The 21,277-nt window shown below is 48.1% G+C and overlaps 1 protein-coding gene across 3 annotated transcripts in view; it reads left to right on the forward strand.

Moving 5' to 3' along the window:
* The window catches only part of LOC144821563 (plasma kallikrein-like), a 276,797-nt gene that overhangs the window by 208,580 nt on the left and 46,940 nt on the right, over positions 1–21,277 (forward strand). For all 3 annotated transcript variants that reach the window (XM_078678747.1, XM_078678749.1, XM_078678748.1), the window contains one exon: positions 20,857–21,016. In XM_078678747.1, the coding sequence (XP_078534873.1) occupies positions 20,857–21,016 (160 nt within the window). The remainder of the gene's footprint in view (positions 1–20,856; positions 21,017–21,277) is intronic.

Genomic DNA, 21,277 nt, shown 5'->3' on the forward strand with positions numbered 1-21,277 from the left:
AACCACGCCTACTGCTACGCCTACTGTATTGAATGTAATGTATTTGTTTAACTATAAATATTGTGCACTGTTATTAAAAGTTTTTTTTTCCCTTATGCTCTAGCCATCCCGTTCCTGCCCCCGGCAGCTGCCATTCTATTCCCGTGCAGGTTGTCCTGTTCCTGTCCTTTATGCTTTATTAAAACCTGTAAACTCCAGCTACCTCGAATCTTGACTCTTATTTATTGAGCTACCCGTTTATTGATTATTCTGAAAAATAGAACCGGTATTTAATTATTTATTTACCACATAATGGCGCCCGAATAGGAACTTGCCCTTTCCCCACGCGCCGGCGAAGACACGCAAGCCCCCTGACCCTCTGCAGCCGTGACGGAACCATCCTGCGCACCGGCAGATATTTCTGCTTCAAGTATCCCTCAGGTCCACGGAGGAGACGGAGGTTGCGGTCCAGCATCCAGACGAGGCGGTGGAGGAACGCGGCGAGTCCCGACCAGAGCCCAAGCCGAGAGTTCAAGGTCCGAGGTATCTGGAGGCCCACCTGTAACTGAAGTCCGAAGTTCGTAGTCCGTCGTCGTAGCAGTCCAGTCCAGTCCGAGGCCTTCCGTTCTTGCTGCCCGGTGAGTACCGTTGCTGGGGTAGTATCTAGACAGGGTCAATTAATTTGTCTCTGGTCCGTGGGTTTGGGTACGCAAATCCAACACGAAGTGTCCACCTAGGTGGATGCGGGTCCTGACGTGTCTTTATGAGACCGGTATGTTTCGTACTGTTTCAGCAGTACATCTAGTAAGTCTAGTAAGTTCTGTTCTCGAGAAATTCTTGTGTTTCTGTTCTCAGTATTCCAGGTAGTATTCTATTCGAACTGTTATTTTAAAAGTTATTTCATGTGTTTTCAATGTCGTGGTATGAGTGATCTGTTTTCAAGTTATTATTGTGTTTATTGTGTATTGTATTTTGTCTAGATTCCAGTCTAAGTCATGCCTCTGTTCTCTAAGTTACGTCAGTTAAAAACTAGAAAAGGGCTGCTCGAGGAAGCAGTCCCTGTCCCGCCTAGGGACAGTCCAGGTCATTTTATGTATCATAAGCATGGCTTAAGTGCCATAATATATCTAGATTTATGGTCTGATTATACCAGACATCTCGAAGAGAAATATAGATGGCCTGTATCAGGCACATGGGATGCCGAGTGCATCATGCGAGTAGAAGAAGCATTATGGAAAAAGAAAGCCAGACAGTCCCAGAAAGATGCCATCGAGTTATGGCGCAAAGAATCTCATAAAAGAACCGAAAAAGAATTCAGAAAAGCAGAATTAAGTAGAGAATCCTCAGAAAGAGCCCAAGAAAGGGAATTAATCGAAATAGGTGAACAAGTTAAAACAGAACAGTCAGACAGACAGAGGAATGCCCTTATTAAGGGTATGTATCCTCTTCTTGCCGAGGGCTTGCCAAAAGCAGCCCCGGAGGCATCCAGTAATTTTCCGCCACCACTAGTTCCGACTAAGCTACGTCACAAACCGACCGCAGCTGATATTTTTCTCTCGTCCTACTTGGACGACACAGTCCCAGAATATGCAAATCCTGTTCCGCCTGCTCCCGTAAATAATGTAATTCCTGTTCCTCCCGCCACCGGGGCACCCGTTACAGCACCTGTTACGGTACCCCCGGTCCAGCCCACAGTACAAGTACCCGCTACATCAGTCACTCTGCCAGCCCGTACAGTACCCACCGACGATTCCAGTTTAGGAGCCGCGGGGGGAGGTTCTCCTCGTACCCCGCCTCAACACAGACGTATGACGCTACATGAGCTAGCGGTACAGCGTACACCCAAATTTCAGTCCGTTGCAGATATCAAGCGAGCACTTACCGAATGCCGTTATGATCCAGTCCCAGGCGATGATGACATGGTCTTGTATTCATTGCGTGTAAGACGGGTGACCGAGTATTTGGACACCCTGCCGAATATGAAAGGTATATTTAAAGTTTCGAATTAACTGTTTAATAAGAGAACAAGATTATCCAGGAAAAGATCCAGAAGAAATGAAAGTCCTGACCAGGTGGAGTGACCATATAGCCGAGGGAAGACACAAGACACTAGCTAGTATAGAGAGTATGTACAAGAAAATCCGTAAAGAAATAATAAAGTTACACGAGAAACGAGAAGCAACACAAGCAACCGAGAAAGAAAATGACTCTTCTACTGAAGAGGTAGATGACGAGAATCCTTCCAGAATAGCGTATGTAGGTAGAACTAGACTTTCCGACCGACATTCACGTCTAGACTACAAGAAAACTGTTCCTTCCCCAGTACCAGAACAGTGTTCTCTAGAACAAGTATTTCAAGCTACCGACCACATTCTGAAATCACGAATAGGTTATAGTGAGCTCAGTACTATGCATGAACAAGAACTAGCCCGATCAGCAGTCCGATGGACTACTGATTCTACCACTTTTCCAGATGAAATAGTGGCACAAATGTTTCTGAAACTGCCCCCAGCCGAGCAGCGACTGGTGGGTATGTATATGATCCAGCACCTCATCACACTGTATGAGGGACAACATTCTGATCCAGGTCCGTTGCATGATGTTCTGAACGAGTTACTCCAGTATAGATGGAGAGGTCTAGGTACCGATTTAATTAGTATCATTCTAGAACAGCGCCACAAATACCGAACGTTTCTGAATCCGCATTTTGTTCATGTCTCACCTCCAGAAAGTAAACCATTCTACATAGATAGACAGCATCCGTTACGAGAAGTACATCCAGTTAGAGGAACGGGTGGTGGACTAGAACGAGTATTTGTTTACACCCCCCTTACAAAGATGGAACTCTTAGAGATGAAAAAGTTAATTCCCTGTCACGACAAAGATCCAGCAGGGTTCCATCGAGAATTAAAAGACATGCTCCGTATGGGAGAATACACGTATCCTGATATCATTAAAATGTTAAAAGTCCTGTTGCCCGCAGGGGTATATGAAAAACTCAAGGAAAAAGAATGGGAGGTGGGAGAGAAAAAGATAGATTGGACAGCTCTAGAAGCTGAAGATAATATACGAGTACCAGGTACCGGTCTTGGGGACAAATGTAAAGAATTGCCCGAGTTATTGATACAAGTTTTGCCAAGATTACTAGCCACGAAAAAGGAAGATTGGGATGCAATCTCAGCATGTAAACAGAAACAGGATGAAGATACTAGTGATTTTTATTCTAGATTTGAAAAATGTTTTATTATTAACAGTGGTCTGAAAACGCGTAGCGAGTCATACCCTCATCTTTTTGTTACCAAACTAGTCGAGAATTCAAGTCCACAAGTTAAAAATCGAGTTTTGAAGGTCGAAAGTACCTGGCAAGCTAATACCCCGTCACAAATGCTTCAGATGCTCCAGTATCACCAGAACAGGATCAGGGAAGAACAAGATCACGAAAGAAGACGTATGAAAGACACGAAAATGAAAGTATTAGTTGCACAATCTGTTCCTCAAGACAGTCAGAAGAGGGGTCCGAATCAAGCCAGTCATCCTGCAGCTCCCGTTAAAGGGACTTGCAATTACTGTAAACAGCCAGGTCATTTTATAAACGAGTGTGCAGTTCTGAAACACAACATAGCTACTGGTAAGACTAAAGAAAGACCACGTCCGCCTAGACAAGAACAAGTTTCACAGACTTCTCAGTCACCACAGAATGCACAACAGACAGTTACAGTACCGCAGCCTATAGCTGCAACACAGCATGTTACACAGCAGATGTACCAGTATGCCCAGGCAGAGTATCCAGAGTATCAACAGTATTCATGAAACAGCCTAGAGAGGGAGGTAGGCTTGCCTCTCATCGAGATACCTGTAGATCAAGAGGGTCCCTATGTTCACAGTCAAGTATTAGGGAAAGACAGAAAGTTTCTGATTGATACAGGGGCGAGTAGGACTACTATCAGTCATGACGAGGTTCCAGGGGCTCCGCTCTCAGGCTCTAGAAATGTTTCCCTTGGATTTTCAGGAAAGCCTATTGTAAACGAAATTTCAAAACCAGTTTCTCTAGAAGTTGGTACATTGTCCCGAACTACTGATTTGTTACTTACGAAAGCATGTCCAGAAAATTTGTTAGGCATCAAGACATTGAAAGAATTAGGTGCAGTTATATGTTGTTCCCCAGAAGGAGTCCGTTTGTTTTTGCGTGACTTTAAAGGTCACTATGTATTACGTGATTTTGATCCAAGATTACTGAATGTCCCGCAGCATCTATGGGCGCAAGGTCCAACTGATGTTGGTTGTATGAACATCACACCCCACCGTGTGACTCTGAAACCAGGTATAGTTTTGCCACGAATCAGACAGTACAGATTGCCACCTGAGGCTGTAGCAGCCTTATCCAAAATTATTGACGAGCTTATTGTTCAAGGAGTGGTTGTAGAAACTGACTCCAATGTATGTAATTCTCCTATCATTCCAGTTATGAAACGTACTGATCCAAATGCACCTCCAGTATATCGATTAGTGATTGACCTTCGAGAACTTAATAAATGTATTATTCCCCAGTACCCAGTAGTCTCAGATATTTCTTCCCTATTGACAGCCATTGATTCTGAAGCCACGTTCTTTACTGTCATAGACCTCAAGAATGCATTTTTCAGTGTCCCCATTCATCCAGACAGCCAGTACCTTTTCGGTTTCTGTTTAAATTGAAGGAGCTACAAATTCACACGAGCTCCTCAAGGTTTCACAGAAAGTCCTAGTATTTACAGTCAAGCACTCAAGAGACAACTAGACAATACTCACATGCCAACTGACACTGCCCTGCTCCAGTATGTCGATGATCTACTGATCACAGCCCGTTCTGAACGTGACTGCGAGCGAGCGTCACTTACAGTCCTGTATTTTCTAGCCGAGATGGGGCACAAGGTGTCCCCTTCGAAGCTTCAATTCTGTGTCCAGCAAGTGGTCTACTTAGGACACTTACTGTCCAAGAGGGGTAGGCAGTTGACACCAGACCGTATCCAGTTAATAGCGAGTCTTCCACAGCCCAAGACACAGAAGGAGGTACGAGCTTTTATCGGCCTCACTTCTTATTGCAGACAATGGATTCCTCAGTATGCATTTCTAGCCAAGCCACTGATACAGTTAACGACACAGGAGGCAGCCGTATCGACTGTCCTCCCTTGGACATCTGAACATACACTTGTTTTTAATGAATTAAAGAAAGCCTTATGCCAAGCACCTGTTCTAGCTACACCGAACTACAGTAAGCCTTTTACACTTTTTGTCACAGAACGTGATGGTACTGCATTATCTGTTCTCACACAAGATCAAGCAGGACAGTACAAGCCTTGTGCTTATTTTTCGAGCACATTAGATCCAGTAGCCCAGGCTCTGCCTGCGTGCCTCAAGTCAGTTGCAGCCACAGCACTAGCTATCAGACAAAGTGATTCCATAGTGTTAGGACACTCCCTGACAGTACAAGTTCCACACTCCGTGGAAGTTCTTTTAAACCGAACACAGACTCAGCACTTGACAATTGCACGTTTAACAGGTTATGAATTGACACTGTTCCAGCCACACATAGAAATCAGACGCTGCAACGTTCTGAATCCTGCTACACTGTTACCGTCAGTTACCTCAAATCCTGCCACACATGACTGTGTGGAAGTAGTTAACACCATGACAAAGCCAAGACAAGACTTGACAGATATTCCATTACCTGATCCCGACCTGACACTTTATGTGGATGGTTCATGTATGAGAACAAGTACAGGAGAACTAGTAGCCGCGTATGCAGTGACTACTGAGACTGAAGTTATAGAGACACACCGTATTGGCACCCTGTCCGCTCAAGCAGCAGAGCTAGTCGCTCTGACCCAAGCCTGCATACGTGCCAAGAACCTGAAAGTAAACATATATACAGATTCACGTTATGCATTCGGAGTCGTACACGACTTTGGAGTGCTCTGGCAAGAAAGAGGTTTTATGACTACTCATGGAACCAAGATTCAGCATGGCCCCCTCATTCAAGCTCTGTTAGATGCAATACATTTACCGACAGCTATCGCTATTATGAAGTGCAAAGCACATACGAAAGTCACTGACATTATTTCCCAAGGTAACGATCTAGCAGATCGAACAGCCAAGCTCACAGCTCAGACTCCAGACATTCCAGTTAACACGACACAGACATCCACTCTAGAACAGACTACTTGTATGACAGTTAAGGACCCTACACAAGACGTCATAGACATACAGTTACATGCTACTTCCGAAGAAATCAAGAAATGGTCCGAACAAGGAGGGGTCCAGACAGATCAGGGATGGGTGACGAAGGGAAAAGCCACATGGTTTCTCCCCGACTCAATGGTTCAAGTCATTATTAATACCGCACATAGTCCTGCACATTTAGGAGAAAAAGCTATGTTAGACAGTATCCAGAACCTTTGGTTCAACAAGCATTTACGAGCTGCAGCCAAGCAGAAAGTCCGTACCTGTATGATATGTTGTCAGTTCAATCCAGGTAAAAGTGTCCCGGTGGAACAAGGGGGATTCCAACCTCCTGACCACCCTTTTGAAGTCCTCCAGATGGATTACATTCAGATGGAGCGATGTCGAGGTTTCAAGTATGTCCTCGTAGTTGTATGCGCTTTGTCCAGGTGGACAGAAGCATATCCAGTTCCAGATTACACAGCTGCGACCACTGCCAAGCAGTTGGTTCGTGAATTCTTTCCCCGCTATGGACTCCCTAGGGTCGTGTATTCTGATAACGGCCAGCCATTCTCATCTGAACTAATGAAACATGTGTCCCTTCTGTTGGGGTACCAGTGGAATTTCCATTGTGTGCGCCATCCTGAAGCAGCCGGTCTCGTAGAGAGACATAACCAGACATTAAAAATCCGACTTGCCAAAGTTTGTAAAGAGAAAGGTGTAGACTGGCTAGTAGCCCTGCCAGTTGCTTTATTTTATATGCGCATGGTCGCACATTCTAGATCAGGTCTGTCCCCGTATGAGGTCGTATTCGGCCGCCCCCCAAACATGTGGGGTACACCTAGACCCCGAAGTATTACAGATGTTTCCAGTAATATGCTGACAGATTACCTAGCTTCCTTGATGTCTGCCCTACACTCTTGTCGTTCACAGGTTGCCGCCGCATTTCCAGACAACACCGAGGTTAAACCGCATGAAATCGTTCCAGGAAACCTTGTACTTGTCAGGAACTTTGATCGTTCAAGTCCACTGGAGCCTCGTTGGAAGGAGCCACGACTAGTTCTTCTGACCACCCGCACGGCCGTGAAGTTGGAGGGCCGCAAAGGCTGGGTACATATGTCCCATATAAAGAAGTTCCATGGATTGCGTATAAAAACATTTTCTAAGAACATTTCTAAGGACTGCCTAAAAATTGACTCTGAATCCAAGCCTCCTCTGTTAGAGGAAACTCCGCAACAGGAGTATAAAAAGAAACTCCGGTCTAGTAAAATAAGTCAGCCAGTTTAATTGTCTAAGTCCCTCTCGGGTGAAACGGTTAGACAGGTTTCTGACATGTATGAGATAGACCCCAACAGTGAGAGAGTTAGTCAAAACTCTATAAGATGTATCGTTTTTCTAAGTTTTATATTGTTTCTAAGTCTTATGGTTACCTGCACAAGTTATGCATTACATTTATGTTTTCCAATTTCTCATGTAAATAAGTTTTCTAATGCTACAGTAGAGCACACATTTAGCGATCTGCCTCCTCACGAGCTATCCTATCGCCTTGCTATGCGTAATAACACGTTTATTAGAATGCTACACTATTCACACCAGACCAGCAATGCCACTAATTGTTGGGTGTGTGGTCGACTCCCCCCTTTCCAGACACCGAAGGGAGTTCTGCCACTCTTTCCTTATCCGTTTTCACATAATGGTTCGTGTGGAGCATGGTCCACGTTAACGTCATCCTCAACTGATATGTCCCTTCTGAATAGTACATGTTTTCCAGACAAGCAAGGTCTCTCCCATAGAACAGGGTTAGATCTAGAAAATGAAGTATATGATTTAGGTAATTATTCTTCGAATTTCATGGTCCTGAATGTTCAGTCCGATACTACTCCAGATCTACCTGCTATTTCAGTACTGCCAGTCAAAGGCGAATTATGTGTCAGAAAGAATGGTTCCGCATATGTAGGACACAGTGATTGTACTACTATTGTCGAGTATAGTGACAGTGGGAAATCTATTTTCAAAGCCTCACGTCATTCTTATTTTGTTTGTGGTCAGACCGCATATGTTCGTCTGCCCCTCGATTGGGATGGAACATGTTACATTGCCTTCCTACTGCCACCAGTTTTTCTAGCCCCATCTGATTATCACAGAAACACACATTTAGTACACGTCAGACATAAAAGGGAGATCGAGTCCCCGATTGTCGATCAAACTGAAACTACTCTAGAACAGTATCAAGACTTTAATAAAGGTTTCTTCTTCTTTATAGGACCTATCCAGAATAGTAAGTTAATACGTAGATTAACCAGAACCCTTGAAGCAGTAGTGAATGAGACTACTTCTGCTCTAGGTAACCTAACCGAAGAGCAATCTGCTATGAGATTTGTCGTGCTCCAAAATCGTCTCGTTCTTGACGTCATACTGGCCGATAGAGGAGGAGCATGTAGAGTCATCGGATCTAGTTGTTGCATTTTCATTCCTAATAACGCGCCGTCTGTTTATTCAGCTATAACCAGACTTCATAAAATTGCCCATCAGATACACCAGAATCCAGGCACCTGGACATGGTCCGGTTGGCTCTGGAGTATTATATCTGCCTGGGGATGGAAAGTATTGTCATTCCTAGGTATAGCAGTAATGATCATATTCAGTTGCTGCCTCTGTTTACAATGTGGCCCTGCGATTTGCGGCATGTGTGCTACCTCTTGTATTCCCAGTCCTAAATCCCGTTCCAAGACAATTCGAGACGAGCAAATGATGCTATATGAAATGATAGATGGTATCATGAATATTGATGTTTCCTGATGGAAACGTAGGGCACAAGGAGGGAATGTGGAAAAGTAAATTTTGCCATGTTATATGTGCCTACGTGTTCCCCATCCTATGTTATATGTGCATGATAGATATGCATATGTATTCCTCTCTGATCGATTAAAGATGCAATTACAGTTGTGTCCATCTCTAGTGTGCCAGTTTCCAGTTTTCGTGAAAGCAACGAATATCAGGCCTATGTAAAACCTACGTTGCCACATTTTACAGTGTGCACGTTAATTCATTGAATTGTCCCCGTTTCTAGGCCTCAAAAGGGCCCGGATTCAGATTCAGCTCCTGTCTCCTGAACCCTCTCCGAGGAGCGAAACAGCCCCCACCTGTATCCCTGACCCTTCACTTACTTCATGCCTCGCAGTGCCCGGCTCGGCCTGGCTCTGCCTCCCAGTCTGCCAAGAGTATGTTATGTTTCTAGTTATCAGGCCAGCACTCCTTCTCTGCATTCCTAAGCTACTGAATCGCATCAATAGTTCCAGTCATGGTCTAGCCTTTATGTCTCCATGTAAGAGAAATACTGTATTTATATTCATAGAATATTCCTCGCACACACAATACATATGGAATTATGCATGCACCAGTCTTAGTATCAAGTAGCCTTTGCCCTGATAACTTTTGGATTCTATCAACATGTTCTCTAAACATTAGATACTAGATATGCTTAGGTACATGTCGCTCTGACACTCCAGACTTTAGTCTCCTCTTCTAGGGCAGAAGTCATAGCCCCCAGTTCTTCCTGGTAACACGTCATTGCCCATTTGCGCGCACCACTAGGTTAGAGGTCCCAGCTGCTCAGGTAGCCCCCTCCAGGTTTCCGCCCCGTTTATGACATATTCTGTTACGTTTACATCACATGTCTATGTATACGCCCTGTACACGCCTTCTTGTTACATCATTTTGCCCTTATCTTTCGCGACTGCTACGAACCACGCCTACTGCTACGCCTACTGTATTGAATGTAATGTATTTATTTAACTATAAATATTGTGCACTGTTATTAAAAGTTTTTTTTTCCCTTATGCTCTAGCCATCCCGTTCCTGCCCCCGGCAGCTGCCATTCTATTCCCGTGCAGGTTGTCCTGTTCCTGTCCTTTATGCTTTATTAAAACCTGTAAACTCCAGCTACCTCGAATCTTGACTCTTATTTATTGAGCTACCCGTTTATTGATTATTCTGAAAAATAGAACCGGTATTTAATTATTTATTTACCACAGTTAGACCTTTGGAAACCAAGACAGTCAGGGCCCTGCATGGGGATTTTTAACTGGATGTGGTAACCCTAAAGAGATAAGGTTTGACAGAAGCAATAACTTCATGTCCGCGTGCATGAAGTCCTTGTGGGATGAATGTGGGATAACTTCCAAGTTTTCCACACAGTGTGACTCCTAAACGAGCGGTCTTGTGGAGAGATTAAACAAGACCTTGAAAGTCATGATAATGGCCATACCTGAGCCCATGAGGGGTAAGTGGGATAACCTCCTTGCTTGTTTTATCTTTGCCTACAGAGAGGTGCCACAGAAGGGAGTGGGGGTTAGCCCTTTTGAATGCCTCTTTGGCCCACCCTCAGGTGACCGCTTAACCTTTTATAGGAGGGGTCACAGCAAGCTCCCAGGAAACCCCCTCAGAATGTGGTCAGCTGCATGCTGGCCCTCTGCAGCCAAATGCAGCAGTTCTGGAAAAAGGCAAAAACAATCTTGAGGCCAGTCAAGAAGTTATGAAACTCTGGTATGACCAGGGATGCCCAGTGTGTATGCAAAAGGGAAAGTAAGGCCTGACAAGTGGTTGCACTTGTCAGGAAAACATTCTAACTTAGCAAACTGCGCACAGGCCCTACACTGCAGGCCTACGTTCCCTTCTCCACGCGCCTTTGCATTACTAGCCCTGGCACACATAGTGCACATCACTAGGGACTTTACTAGTAAGGCAAACATACCAATCATGGCCAACCACTTACCATTACACTTTACATAGGGAACACTTGTACTTTGACAGTGATCAGCAGTGGAAATGTACCCAAAGCAATTGGCAACTCTATGTGAGGAAAACGGTTGGGGGGAAAGTAAAAAGTTTAGGTAACTTTAATCAAAAAGGCGACGTCCTACACTGCCCCACCGGGTGCCACTGCAGAGCTTAGGTTTCCGTGTGGACTATTGGGGTCTCAGCTCTGTTCTGAAAACTGATTCACACTCCATCCCCCGAGCTGATGGGCTCATAGATAATCTGGGCACTGCCAAGTTCCTCAGTACTTTTGTTATGTTTCATATAGGTACCCTAATATAGGCCCCAGTAACATCATATTCTTCCACCTACATCACCTCCCCTACACAGATACTGCAGGGGCTCTGCACATCATATGTTCCAACGTGAGTACTGCGCTCCGCAGATCTGCATCTAGCATGCACTCCTAGGAGCAGTGCGGGGGGCGCTCGTTTAGGTCCCTTGCCTCAGCCCTATGGAACTCTATACCAATCACGGCACGTAGCACAGAATATCATTGGGCACTCAGAGAACAGATAAAAACCTGGCTGTTTTCATCCATCTAGCACATGATATATGGCTTGCTACGCTCTTGTCCCCATTTAACCTAGTAAGGCATCGTAGGAGTACACACGCTTTCTTTTATCATGCATTTTATATCCATGTATGTGTTCATGACTATTGAAAAATGGTAGAACTGTACTATCCTTTTATATTCACCGTCCTGCTGATCATATATCTCTGCTACTGTCTAATGGTTGTCGCAGCACATATATATTATACTAGAAGAACAACTGTGCAATAAATGCTTATTGTAAACACCCCAAACTTTTTTTTCTGTGTAACTCTCTGAGAAGAAGTAAGTGAGCACGAGTGACTGAGAGAAAGGTATTCCATTATCCTGGGGGGGTCAGGGTTGTCATGTTCTAAGGTTGCCTGAAACTGTTCTCTCACCGATGAGAGGAGATTATAGTGGCACTGTGAGCTAGCTAATGCAAACAGGCTAACATACTCAGTGGGGGTGCTCAGAGTTAGTCTGCTACCAATCCTACAGTTTGTTATCCAAACACGCAGGTCCTGTATGGGTAATATAGAAACTGCACAACACTTTTGGTTTAACATCAGGGTACGGGCAGATTGCTCTGACTGAGGGTTTAAAAACGAGGTCTGCATTCTCAACCCCAGAGGGCCGGTTCTCGTTTTGGGTGTTGCTCTATGGTTTGAGGAATTCCCCTTCACCTTTCAGAGCTTGCTCAACAGGGTAATATCTGGGAAGGAGGCATTCTGTGCTGCCTGCTGGCTGGACTACATAGCTGCCTACATCTGTACTACTTTCAGGAAGTGCTTCAGGTCTTGCAGCAGGTGGGCCTGACTATCAAGGCTAGTAAGCACCAGATAGGGCAGAGTTCCCTGGTTTATCTGGGCCTCATGGTGGGTAGGGGCAAGGTGCAGCCCCTCCAGGTCAAGATTGAGATTATCATGGCCTGGCAACCACCTAAATCACAGACTGAAATGTGGCCTTCCTGGGCCTCACAGAATACCATAGGGTGTTTTATAAGGGATATGGCACCATTGTTGCCTCTCTAACATGGCTGACTTTGAAGAAACAGCCCAGACACGTGATCTGACTGATGCATCTTCTCTGCTGAGAGGTGCATTCCAAAGCTGAGCTGACGCAACTCCTTAGCTGAGCGGCACCTCTCCGAGCAGAACCAACACATCGCTGCTGCAGCATGGATTGGGCTCTTCGCAAAGCCCTATATTACCCTCGCAGCTTCTCGAAACTGACCCATTGCCCTGGCGAGGTGGAGCATCTGCAGCCCAGGTTCTTACATCTCTCGTCAAAGGCAGCATAGGCGATGATTCTGGACTCCAAATCACAGCCTCGCAGCTCATTGGAACCAATGTATCCGCAGCTGCGTGCTGCATCTGTCAAGTACCCCACAAGACTCTCCTGGGCTTGTGAGGATATCCCGCAGAGACGACAGTACCTACCGCCCCTGAACCCAACCAACCCCCGCGGGGAATAACGCCCGACAAGGATGAGGTGGATCCAGGGATGGGGGCCAGAAGGAATCAAGAAGTGGCTCTGGTGGTAGGGACGATGGGAAGGGTCTTGGCACAGCTGAAGGAACAAGAAACACCAAATAAGGGCTAGGGACTACGCTCGTGCTAACGTACACCCCACAAGATACATGCAGAAAGGAGCCCCTGTTTCTGACACTCACCACAAGATCGTTCAGATTGTCTTTGTAGAATAGGTCAGTGCAGTGTCGTCCAGGAGCCTCCCGTCCGCGGCAAAGGAAACGAAGAATAGGCACTTCTGCGCCAGGACCACCATGGAACCACAAAAGAAAGTCAATGAATAGCGCTTCTGCGCTGAAAAGCAGGAAAGGAAAAGAACTCCAGGGTAAGCGCTATTGCGCGGCCCAAATGAACAATGCTCCTACGCTTCCAGCTTGTAAGAGCCAAGCAGTAGCACTCCTGTGCCACCACCAAAACAAGGTCCAAAGGAAAGGTAAGCGCTCCTGCGCCTCGGGCAACAGAGGAACCAGGAGCTAAAGTGCGCCTGCACTAGAGAAAACAACAAGCAGTAACGCTCCTGTGTTACTGAAATGAAAGGACAGAGGCCGATAGTTAGCAGCGTGCCTTGCTGCTGCTTACTGCAAAAAGGTATCAGCAGCGCTCCTGCGCGGCTGACAAGTCTTGGAAACTGACGGCAATCAGTCACGTAACGCGTGTGGGATGGCAGCGTTACCGTGACATGTAGAATCCCTCGCTGTCCGCTGGGCTCCTGTGCGTCTATCGGGAGGAATTAGAAGCACCGATCCGGCGGCCACACGCACTTTAAGCGGGTTGGCCCGGAAGTGCTTGTTTGCAGATGGAGGACTAGAACGGGACACCACTTCCGGCCGGAAGCGAGTATCCCGATGTCTGTGGCGAGGACTAGAACGGAGACCACTTCCGGACGGAAGTGAGTATCCCGTTCTCTGCATGTATCCTGTGGCGCCCGGGACCGCGGAAAGCCGCCACACGACAGTACCCCCTCCTCAACACAGAACCCCCCCGGGGAGTCAGAGAAAGGAAGCAGGGCGCGGGCTCAGAGGGTGGCTCAGATGGAAAGCACGGACCAGAACAGGGGCATGACGTACATGGGAGCGGGGCTCCCAGGACCGTTCCTCAGGACCGTAACCCTTCCAGTCAATGAGGTAGAACAACCGCCCCCTGGTACGGCGGGAACCCAGAATGGCCCTGACCTCGTATTCCACATGGTCCGCCACTACCACCGGAGAAGGAGGAGAGGAGATGGTGCAGTCGGGATGGACCGCACGCAACAGAGAGACATGAAAGACCGGGTGCATCTTCATGTGAGCCGGGAGGGACAGTCTCATGGCCACGGGGTTGATCACCTTCTCAATGTCAAAAGGACCCACGAACCGAGGCAGCAACTTCTTGGGACCATGCACGTTGAGGTGTCGAATAGAGAGCCACACCTTGTCGCCGGTGCGGTACTCGGGTTCTTGCTGCCTGTGAGCGTCAGCGTGTATTTTGTAGGTGTCTTTCGCTTTGGCTAGTTCAAACCTGGCCCGTTGCCAGAGCTGACACAGTGTCTGGTGATAAGCCCGAACCGTGGGTAAAGGACTCTCCGCTGGAACGTCCCATGCCGAGGTGCGGGGGTGTTTCCCTTGTAGGCAGAAAAAGGGGGACATCCCTATGGCGGAATGTTTGCTGTTGTTGTAGGCGTACTCCGCCATCCATAGCACCTCGGACCACTCCCTCTCGACCGTGAGCAACAAACAGCGCAGGTATTGTTCCATGGTGTGGTTGGTCCTTTCCGCCTGCCCGTCTGTCTGGGGATGGTACGCTGAAGAGAGACGTACCTCCATCTCCATGAGGTTGCACACAGCCATCCAGAAATGGGAGACGAACTGCGACCCCGATCCGTTATCACCACCTCAGGAACACCATGGAGGCGAACCACATTGTTCACGAACACCAATGCCAGTTCCGCTGCCGTGGGTATCTTGGGCAGTGCTACGAAATGAGCCATCTTGGTGAGGTGGTCCACCACGGTCAGTACTGTGGTATTGCCCGTCTTGGTTGGTGGCAGCTCCACCACGAAATCCATAGAGATGGTGTGCCATGGATAGGGTGGCACCGGGATGGGACGGAGAAAGCCTGCTGGGGGCTCAGATCTGTTCTTGCCTAGCAGGCATATGGTACAACGGGCGACATGGTTTCTTGTGTCGGTTTCTATAGTCGGCCACCAGAACTGTCGTTGTATCAAATCAAGAGTTTTGTGGTATCCCGGATGGCCAGCGATGACATGGTCATGACACATCCGGATCGCTCGTTGTTGACAGGGTTCCCTCGGTAGGTACAGCTTGTTCCCTTTGACCAAGAATCCGTCTTCTCGCACTACGCCTTTATGTTCCTGCGCTAGAGCGGCTGGATCTATTCCGTCCGTGTCTTTTCGTAACTGGGTCATGAAGTCTGTGGAGGCCACAACTCCCTGGAAGTGGTCATCCGAGATGACGGGAACAGGTTCCATGTCTTCAGTGGCGTCCTCGGACTCTTCCAATCTTGAGAGGGCATCCGCCTTAGCGTTGTCCTTTCCGTGTTGGTAGGTGAAGTTGTATTCGTTAAAGAACAGGGTCCATCGTAGCTGTCGGGCGGTCAGGGCGCGGGCTGAACGTAAGAACTGTAGGTTTCTGTGGTCCGTGTAGATGGTGACCGTATGTTTAGCGTCCTTTAGGTAATGACGCCATTCCTCGAACGCCGTCTTGATGGCCAGGAGCTCCCTGTCCGACACCGTGTAGTTCTTTTCTGCCGGCTGTAGTTTCTTGGAATAAAAGGCCACTGGATGTAGCTGTCCGGTGTCGGCATCCCTTTGTGACAACACGCCTCCCAAGGCGTCTTTCGAGGCGTCTGCTTCTACCACGAAAGGCTGTTCAGCGTCAGGATGTATCAGCACCGGTGCTGTAGTAAACCGCCTCTTCAGTTCCCTGAACGCGTCGTCTGCTTTCTGGTCCCAACAAAAACGCTGTCCTTTGCGCAATAAGCGCGAGATGGGAGCCACCATCCCGGAGAATCCGGTAATAAAACGGCGGTAGTAGTTGGCAAACCCCAAGAACCGTTGCACCCCTTTGACAGAGTCCGGCGTGGGCCAAAGAAGAATGGCCTCCACTTTCTTGTTGTCCATCTGTATGCCGGCGGGGGTGATGACATGACCCAGGAATTCCACGGAGGTGACGTGGAATACACTTTTCTCCAGTTTCACGTATAGTCTGTGTTTCCCTAGTTGTCGTAGGACCGAACGCACGTGTTGTACGTGCTCGGTGATGGTCTGGGAGAAGATCAAGATATCGTCTATGTACACGATACAGAAGATGTCGAGGAACTCCCTCAATACCTCATCGATGAAGTACTGGAACGCGGCGGGGGCGTTGCAGAGTCCGAAAGGCATGACCTGATACTCGAAGAGGCCGAATTTGGTCCGAAAGGCAGTCTTCCATTCGTCTCCCTTCCGGACCCTGACCAGATGGTAGGCACCCCGCAGATCCAATTTTGTGTAAACTGAGGCGTTCTTGACTTGGTCCAGGAGGTTGGAGATGAGCGGAAGCGGGTATCGATTTTTGACCGTGATTGTGTTCATCGCCCTAAAGTCGATGCAGGTCCTCAGGTCCCCTTCCTTTTTCGACACAAAAAAAAGGGGAGATGACACAGGGGACCTGGAATGGCGGATGAACCCATTTTCCAAGTACTCATCCAGATAGGAACGTAGATGGATGTTCTCCTTTTCAGTAAGGGAATAGATCCTGCTACAGGGCAAGGTAGAGCCGGGTATCAGATCTATCCGACAATCGAAAGAACGATGCGGTGGTAAAGTGTTGGCTCCCTTTTTATCGAACACGTCCGCCAGGTCCTGATAGTCCTCTGGTACTTCGGCTTGAGACACCATTCCCATGCCTTGCCCTGATAACGACCGCGCTTGTATGGACCGTATACCTTGTATATTGTCCTCCTTGTAGCAGGTGCTACAGCAGTGTTCAGAATCCAGACTGATAACTCGCGTTACCCAATCGACTCGGGGATTGTGGTGTACCAGCCATGGCAGCCCCAGGATGACCTTAAACTGCGGTGCGTCTATGACGTCGAAGCTGATGGATTCGGCATGTTTGTTCGTGAAGCACATCGTCATGGCTTCGGTCTGATTCCTGATAAGCCCGGAGGTCAGATCCGTACCGTCGACGGCTTTAACCGTTTCTGGTTGTTTTTTGGGTGTCGTCCTCATTCCCGGGGATTGTGAATAGACTGTGTCGATAAAGTTGCCGGTGGCTCCGGAATCAAGCATCGCGATGACATTCCAACAGGCGCCAGTTGGATTCCGCAATGACACTTCCATGCCTATGTGATGGTTACCATCAAAGACTGCAGGGATCGCTGTAGTGCAGGAAGAAAAACCCAGAGGACGGACCCCCTTGTCTACTGGGTTGTCTCGTTTCCCGCCTTGTTTCCTTTATCGATGGGCAAGGCGAAGGGCCGTTTGTTCCGTGGACGGCTGGGTTTCACCGGGCACTCCCTCACGAAGTGCCCGCTCTTACCACAATAGAGGCACTGGTTCTGTTTCCTCCTTCTTTCTCTCTCTTGGCTGGTTAGGGCTCCTCTAATGCCGCCGATCTGCATGGGTTCCTGGGTGTCGCTTGACGAGGGAGCGTCCTCCTTGCTTTTCTCGGTGGCCTTCTCAGAGAAAGGAAGGAAACGGTTGTCGCTATTTTTTCCTTTTTCGGTTTTCCTCTCTTGCAACCGGAAGTTCATCTTGACCACCATGTCGATGAACGGCCCTATCATGTCTGGGGGGTCAGGGTGTTGGGCAATAAGGTCCTTCAGGTCGTCGTGTAACCCTCGATAAAACACCGACACCTTTTTGTCCTCAGGCCACTGCGCCTCTATGACCAGGCGGCTAAAGGTTGTGATGTAGTGGAGCAGATCACTGTTTCCTTGCTTTAACCCAAGCAGCTGGTTGTCTGCGGCTTGTACGAACGTATGGCGAGCGAACATCCGTCGCATGGTCTCCTTGAACGTAGGCAAGTGGCTGAGCATGGGATCATCGTTTTCAACCAGCGAGATGGACCACTGCGCGGCGTCCCCGCCCATGTAGGACAGTATGAACGCTACCTTCGATGCATCATCAGGGAATGCGGCAGTTCTGGCCATGAAATGCAGATGGCATTGGTGGATGAAGACGCCATACTTGGTGCTATCGCCATAGAAGCGTTCGGGTGGGGCCAATTGCACCGGATGGGGCGTGATGACCTGAATAGCCGTGTCCTGACCGGTGGCAGAGGAGGACCCTCCAAAAGAGAATGTAGGCGGTCTAAGCAACCCCTCTGTTCGGGTTCTGGGGCTAGGAGTGGTTCCCCAAGGGTTGGCGAAGCCCATCGCCACTTGGCCCTGTAGGGCCGTCATATCTTGGCGTAAGCTGAGGTTCTCTGCTTGCATGGCAGCCAACAAGGCTGCTATGTCCTGCAGAGTCACCTCTGGTTCTCCCATGTCGTCTGGGCAGGATGTGTGGACGTGGGCTTCTAATTCTGTCAAGTACCCCACAAGACTCACCTGGGCTTGTGAGGATATCCGGCAGAGACGACAGTACCTACCGCCCCTGAACCCAACCAACCCCCGCGGGGAATAACGCCCGACAAGGATGAGGTGGATCCAGGGATGGGGGCCAGAAGGAATCAAGAAGTGGCTCTGGTGGTAGGGACGATGGGAAGTGTCTTGGCACAGCTGAAGGAACAAGAAACACCAAATAAGGGCTAGGGACTACGCTCGTGCTAACGTACACCCCACAAGATACATGCAGAAAGGAGCCCCTGTTTCTGACACTCACCACAAGATCGTTCAGATTGTCTTTGTAGAATAGGTCAGTGCAGTGTCGTCCAGGAGCCTCCCGTCCGCGGCAAAGGAAACGAAGAATAGGCACTTCTGCGCCAGGACCACCATGGAACCACAAAAGAAAGTCAATGAATAGCGCTTCTGCGCTGAAAAGCCGGAAAGGAAAAGAACTCCAGGGTAAGCGCTATTGCGCGGCCCAAATGAACAATGCTCCTACGCTTCCAGCGTGTAAGAGCCAAGCAGTAGCACTCCTGTGCCACCACCAAAACAAGGTCCAAAGGAAAGGTAAGCGCTCCTGCGCCTCGGGCAACAGAGGAACCAGGAGCTAAAGTGCGCCTGCACTAGAGAAAACAACAAGCAGTAACGCTCCTGTGTTACTGAAATGAAAGGACAGAGGCCGATAGTTAGCAGCGTGCCTTGCTGCTGCTTACTGCAAAAAGGTATCAGCAGCGCTCCTGCGCGGCTGACAAGTCTTGGAAACTGACGGCAATCAGTCACGTAACGCGTGTGGGATGGCAGCGTTACCGTGACATGTAGAATCCCTTGCTGTCCGCTGGGCTCCTGTGCGTCTATCGGGAGGAATTAGAAGCACCGATCCGGCGGCCACACGCACTTTAAGCGGGTTGGCCCGGAAGTGCTTGTTTGCAGATGGAGGACTAGAACGGGACACCACTTCCGGCCGGAAGCGAGTATCCCGATGTCTGTGGCGAGGACTAGAACGGGAGACCACTTCCGGCCGGAAGTGAGTATCCCGTTCTCTGCATGTATCCTGTGGCGCCCGGGACCCCGGAAAGCCGCGACACGACAGCATCTCAACAACAGACTTTGCATCACCATCTCCGTTGAGGGGAACCTCAACGACACAAGAGGACTTTGCACTGCAACCTTGGTGCATTCTGAGACCGGCACTTTGGCTGCGCGGAGCAGTGATTCTGTTACCCAGATCCATGCAACACTTCACCACCAGGATTTAAGGTCCTTTCTTCAGCAGGCCTGACTGGGTCTCTGTCGTTGGCCCGTGCTCTATTGCAGTCATCCTGAACTTGGCATTACCATATAACCCTAATAGTGCTTTGATCTTGTTTGCTCCATTTTTCACTATAAACATTAAGATTCAATATCTCCAGTTTTAGCAATTGGATTGTTTGTTATTTTGGTCTTGTTTTACTTATTAACATCTACACAATTTTGCTAAATTTTTTGTGGGCTCCTTCTGTGGTGAGTTTTCACTGTTTTGCTGTTTGAAGTGTTGCACAAATAGTTTACACATTGCCTCTAAATTTAGCCTAACTTTTCTGTGCCAAGATACTGAAGAGGGGAGTACAGGTTAATTTGGGGTTTGCTTGTGCCTTACACTGACAAGGATTGTGGTTGCTGCGTAACCAGGAATCACACCCCAGCCAACCATCAACCCAATTTCTTACTCTAGTTTTTTTCTTATCCATTTCATCAGATAAGTTTACATGTTTTACATAATGATTTAGTCGTTCATCTCTGTACCTTATTTCCCTAGAACTTTGCACGTTTTTTAAAGTAATCCTATCCATGTGCCCTGGTCCCAATGTTTAAATGTGGTAAAAAATGTCTTTTAACCCCTCCCATGTTCATGACGAACTCAGCTCATCATGAGCCACGGTGGCCGTGTGCTCATGACGAGCTGAGCTTGTCATGATCGTTGCGCCCCGCCCACGCGGGGATAATTGCCCTGCTGTGCTGGGCGTTCCATTTGAACGGGCGTGGTCGTGACGAGCTAAACTCATCATTAGCACACGCCCACCATGGCTCATGACGAACTGAGCTTGTCACGAGCACCGGGGCGCTGCGCGTGCCCCCCCTCCCCCCAGCACAGGGGGGGAATTAGCCCCGCAGGCAAGGGGTTAAAAAAATACAATGGTGTCTTTGCAGCCCTTAGCCGCTTTCTTTCCTTGCCTTGAGCATATTGCTGAAGTGTCCCCTGATGTTTAATCTACCTGTGAACTTTCACAGCCTGCAACACATACGCGTACAGTAACACAGAGTTTCCTGGATATGGCGAACGCACTCTTCGCACAGCATCCTTTGAGTTGTGCAGGGATGAGTGTACCCAGGATCCCTCTTGTCAGTTTTTCTCCTACGCCACTACTGCCTACGCTGATGCCGCTAAACAGTAAGTACATTTTCCATCCTGACTGTTTCTATTCAGCAAATAATAAATAGATTTTTTTTCAGAGAGCATTATGTGTTAATGTTCTCTCAGAAAGAGTACAATGTCAGGAGGATACTTAGAAATACAAGTCAGCTACATTGATGCATTTCATTAGAGAAGTGCTCCGATCAATCAAGAGTCTTGTACAGCGCGACTACTCACCCGTAAGGTGCCGCTAACTGTCTTTCGTAAACCCGGCACCTGAAATATGGCTACAAGGAG

Source organism: Lissotriton helveticus, chromosome 2_2 (genome assembly GCF_964261635.1).
Source record: "Lissotriton helveticus chromosome 2_2, aLisHel1.1, whole genome shotgun sequence".
NCBI classification, from domain to species: domain Eukaryota; kingdom Metazoa; phylum Chordata; class Amphibia; order Caudata; family Salamandridae; genus Lissotriton; species Lissotriton helveticus.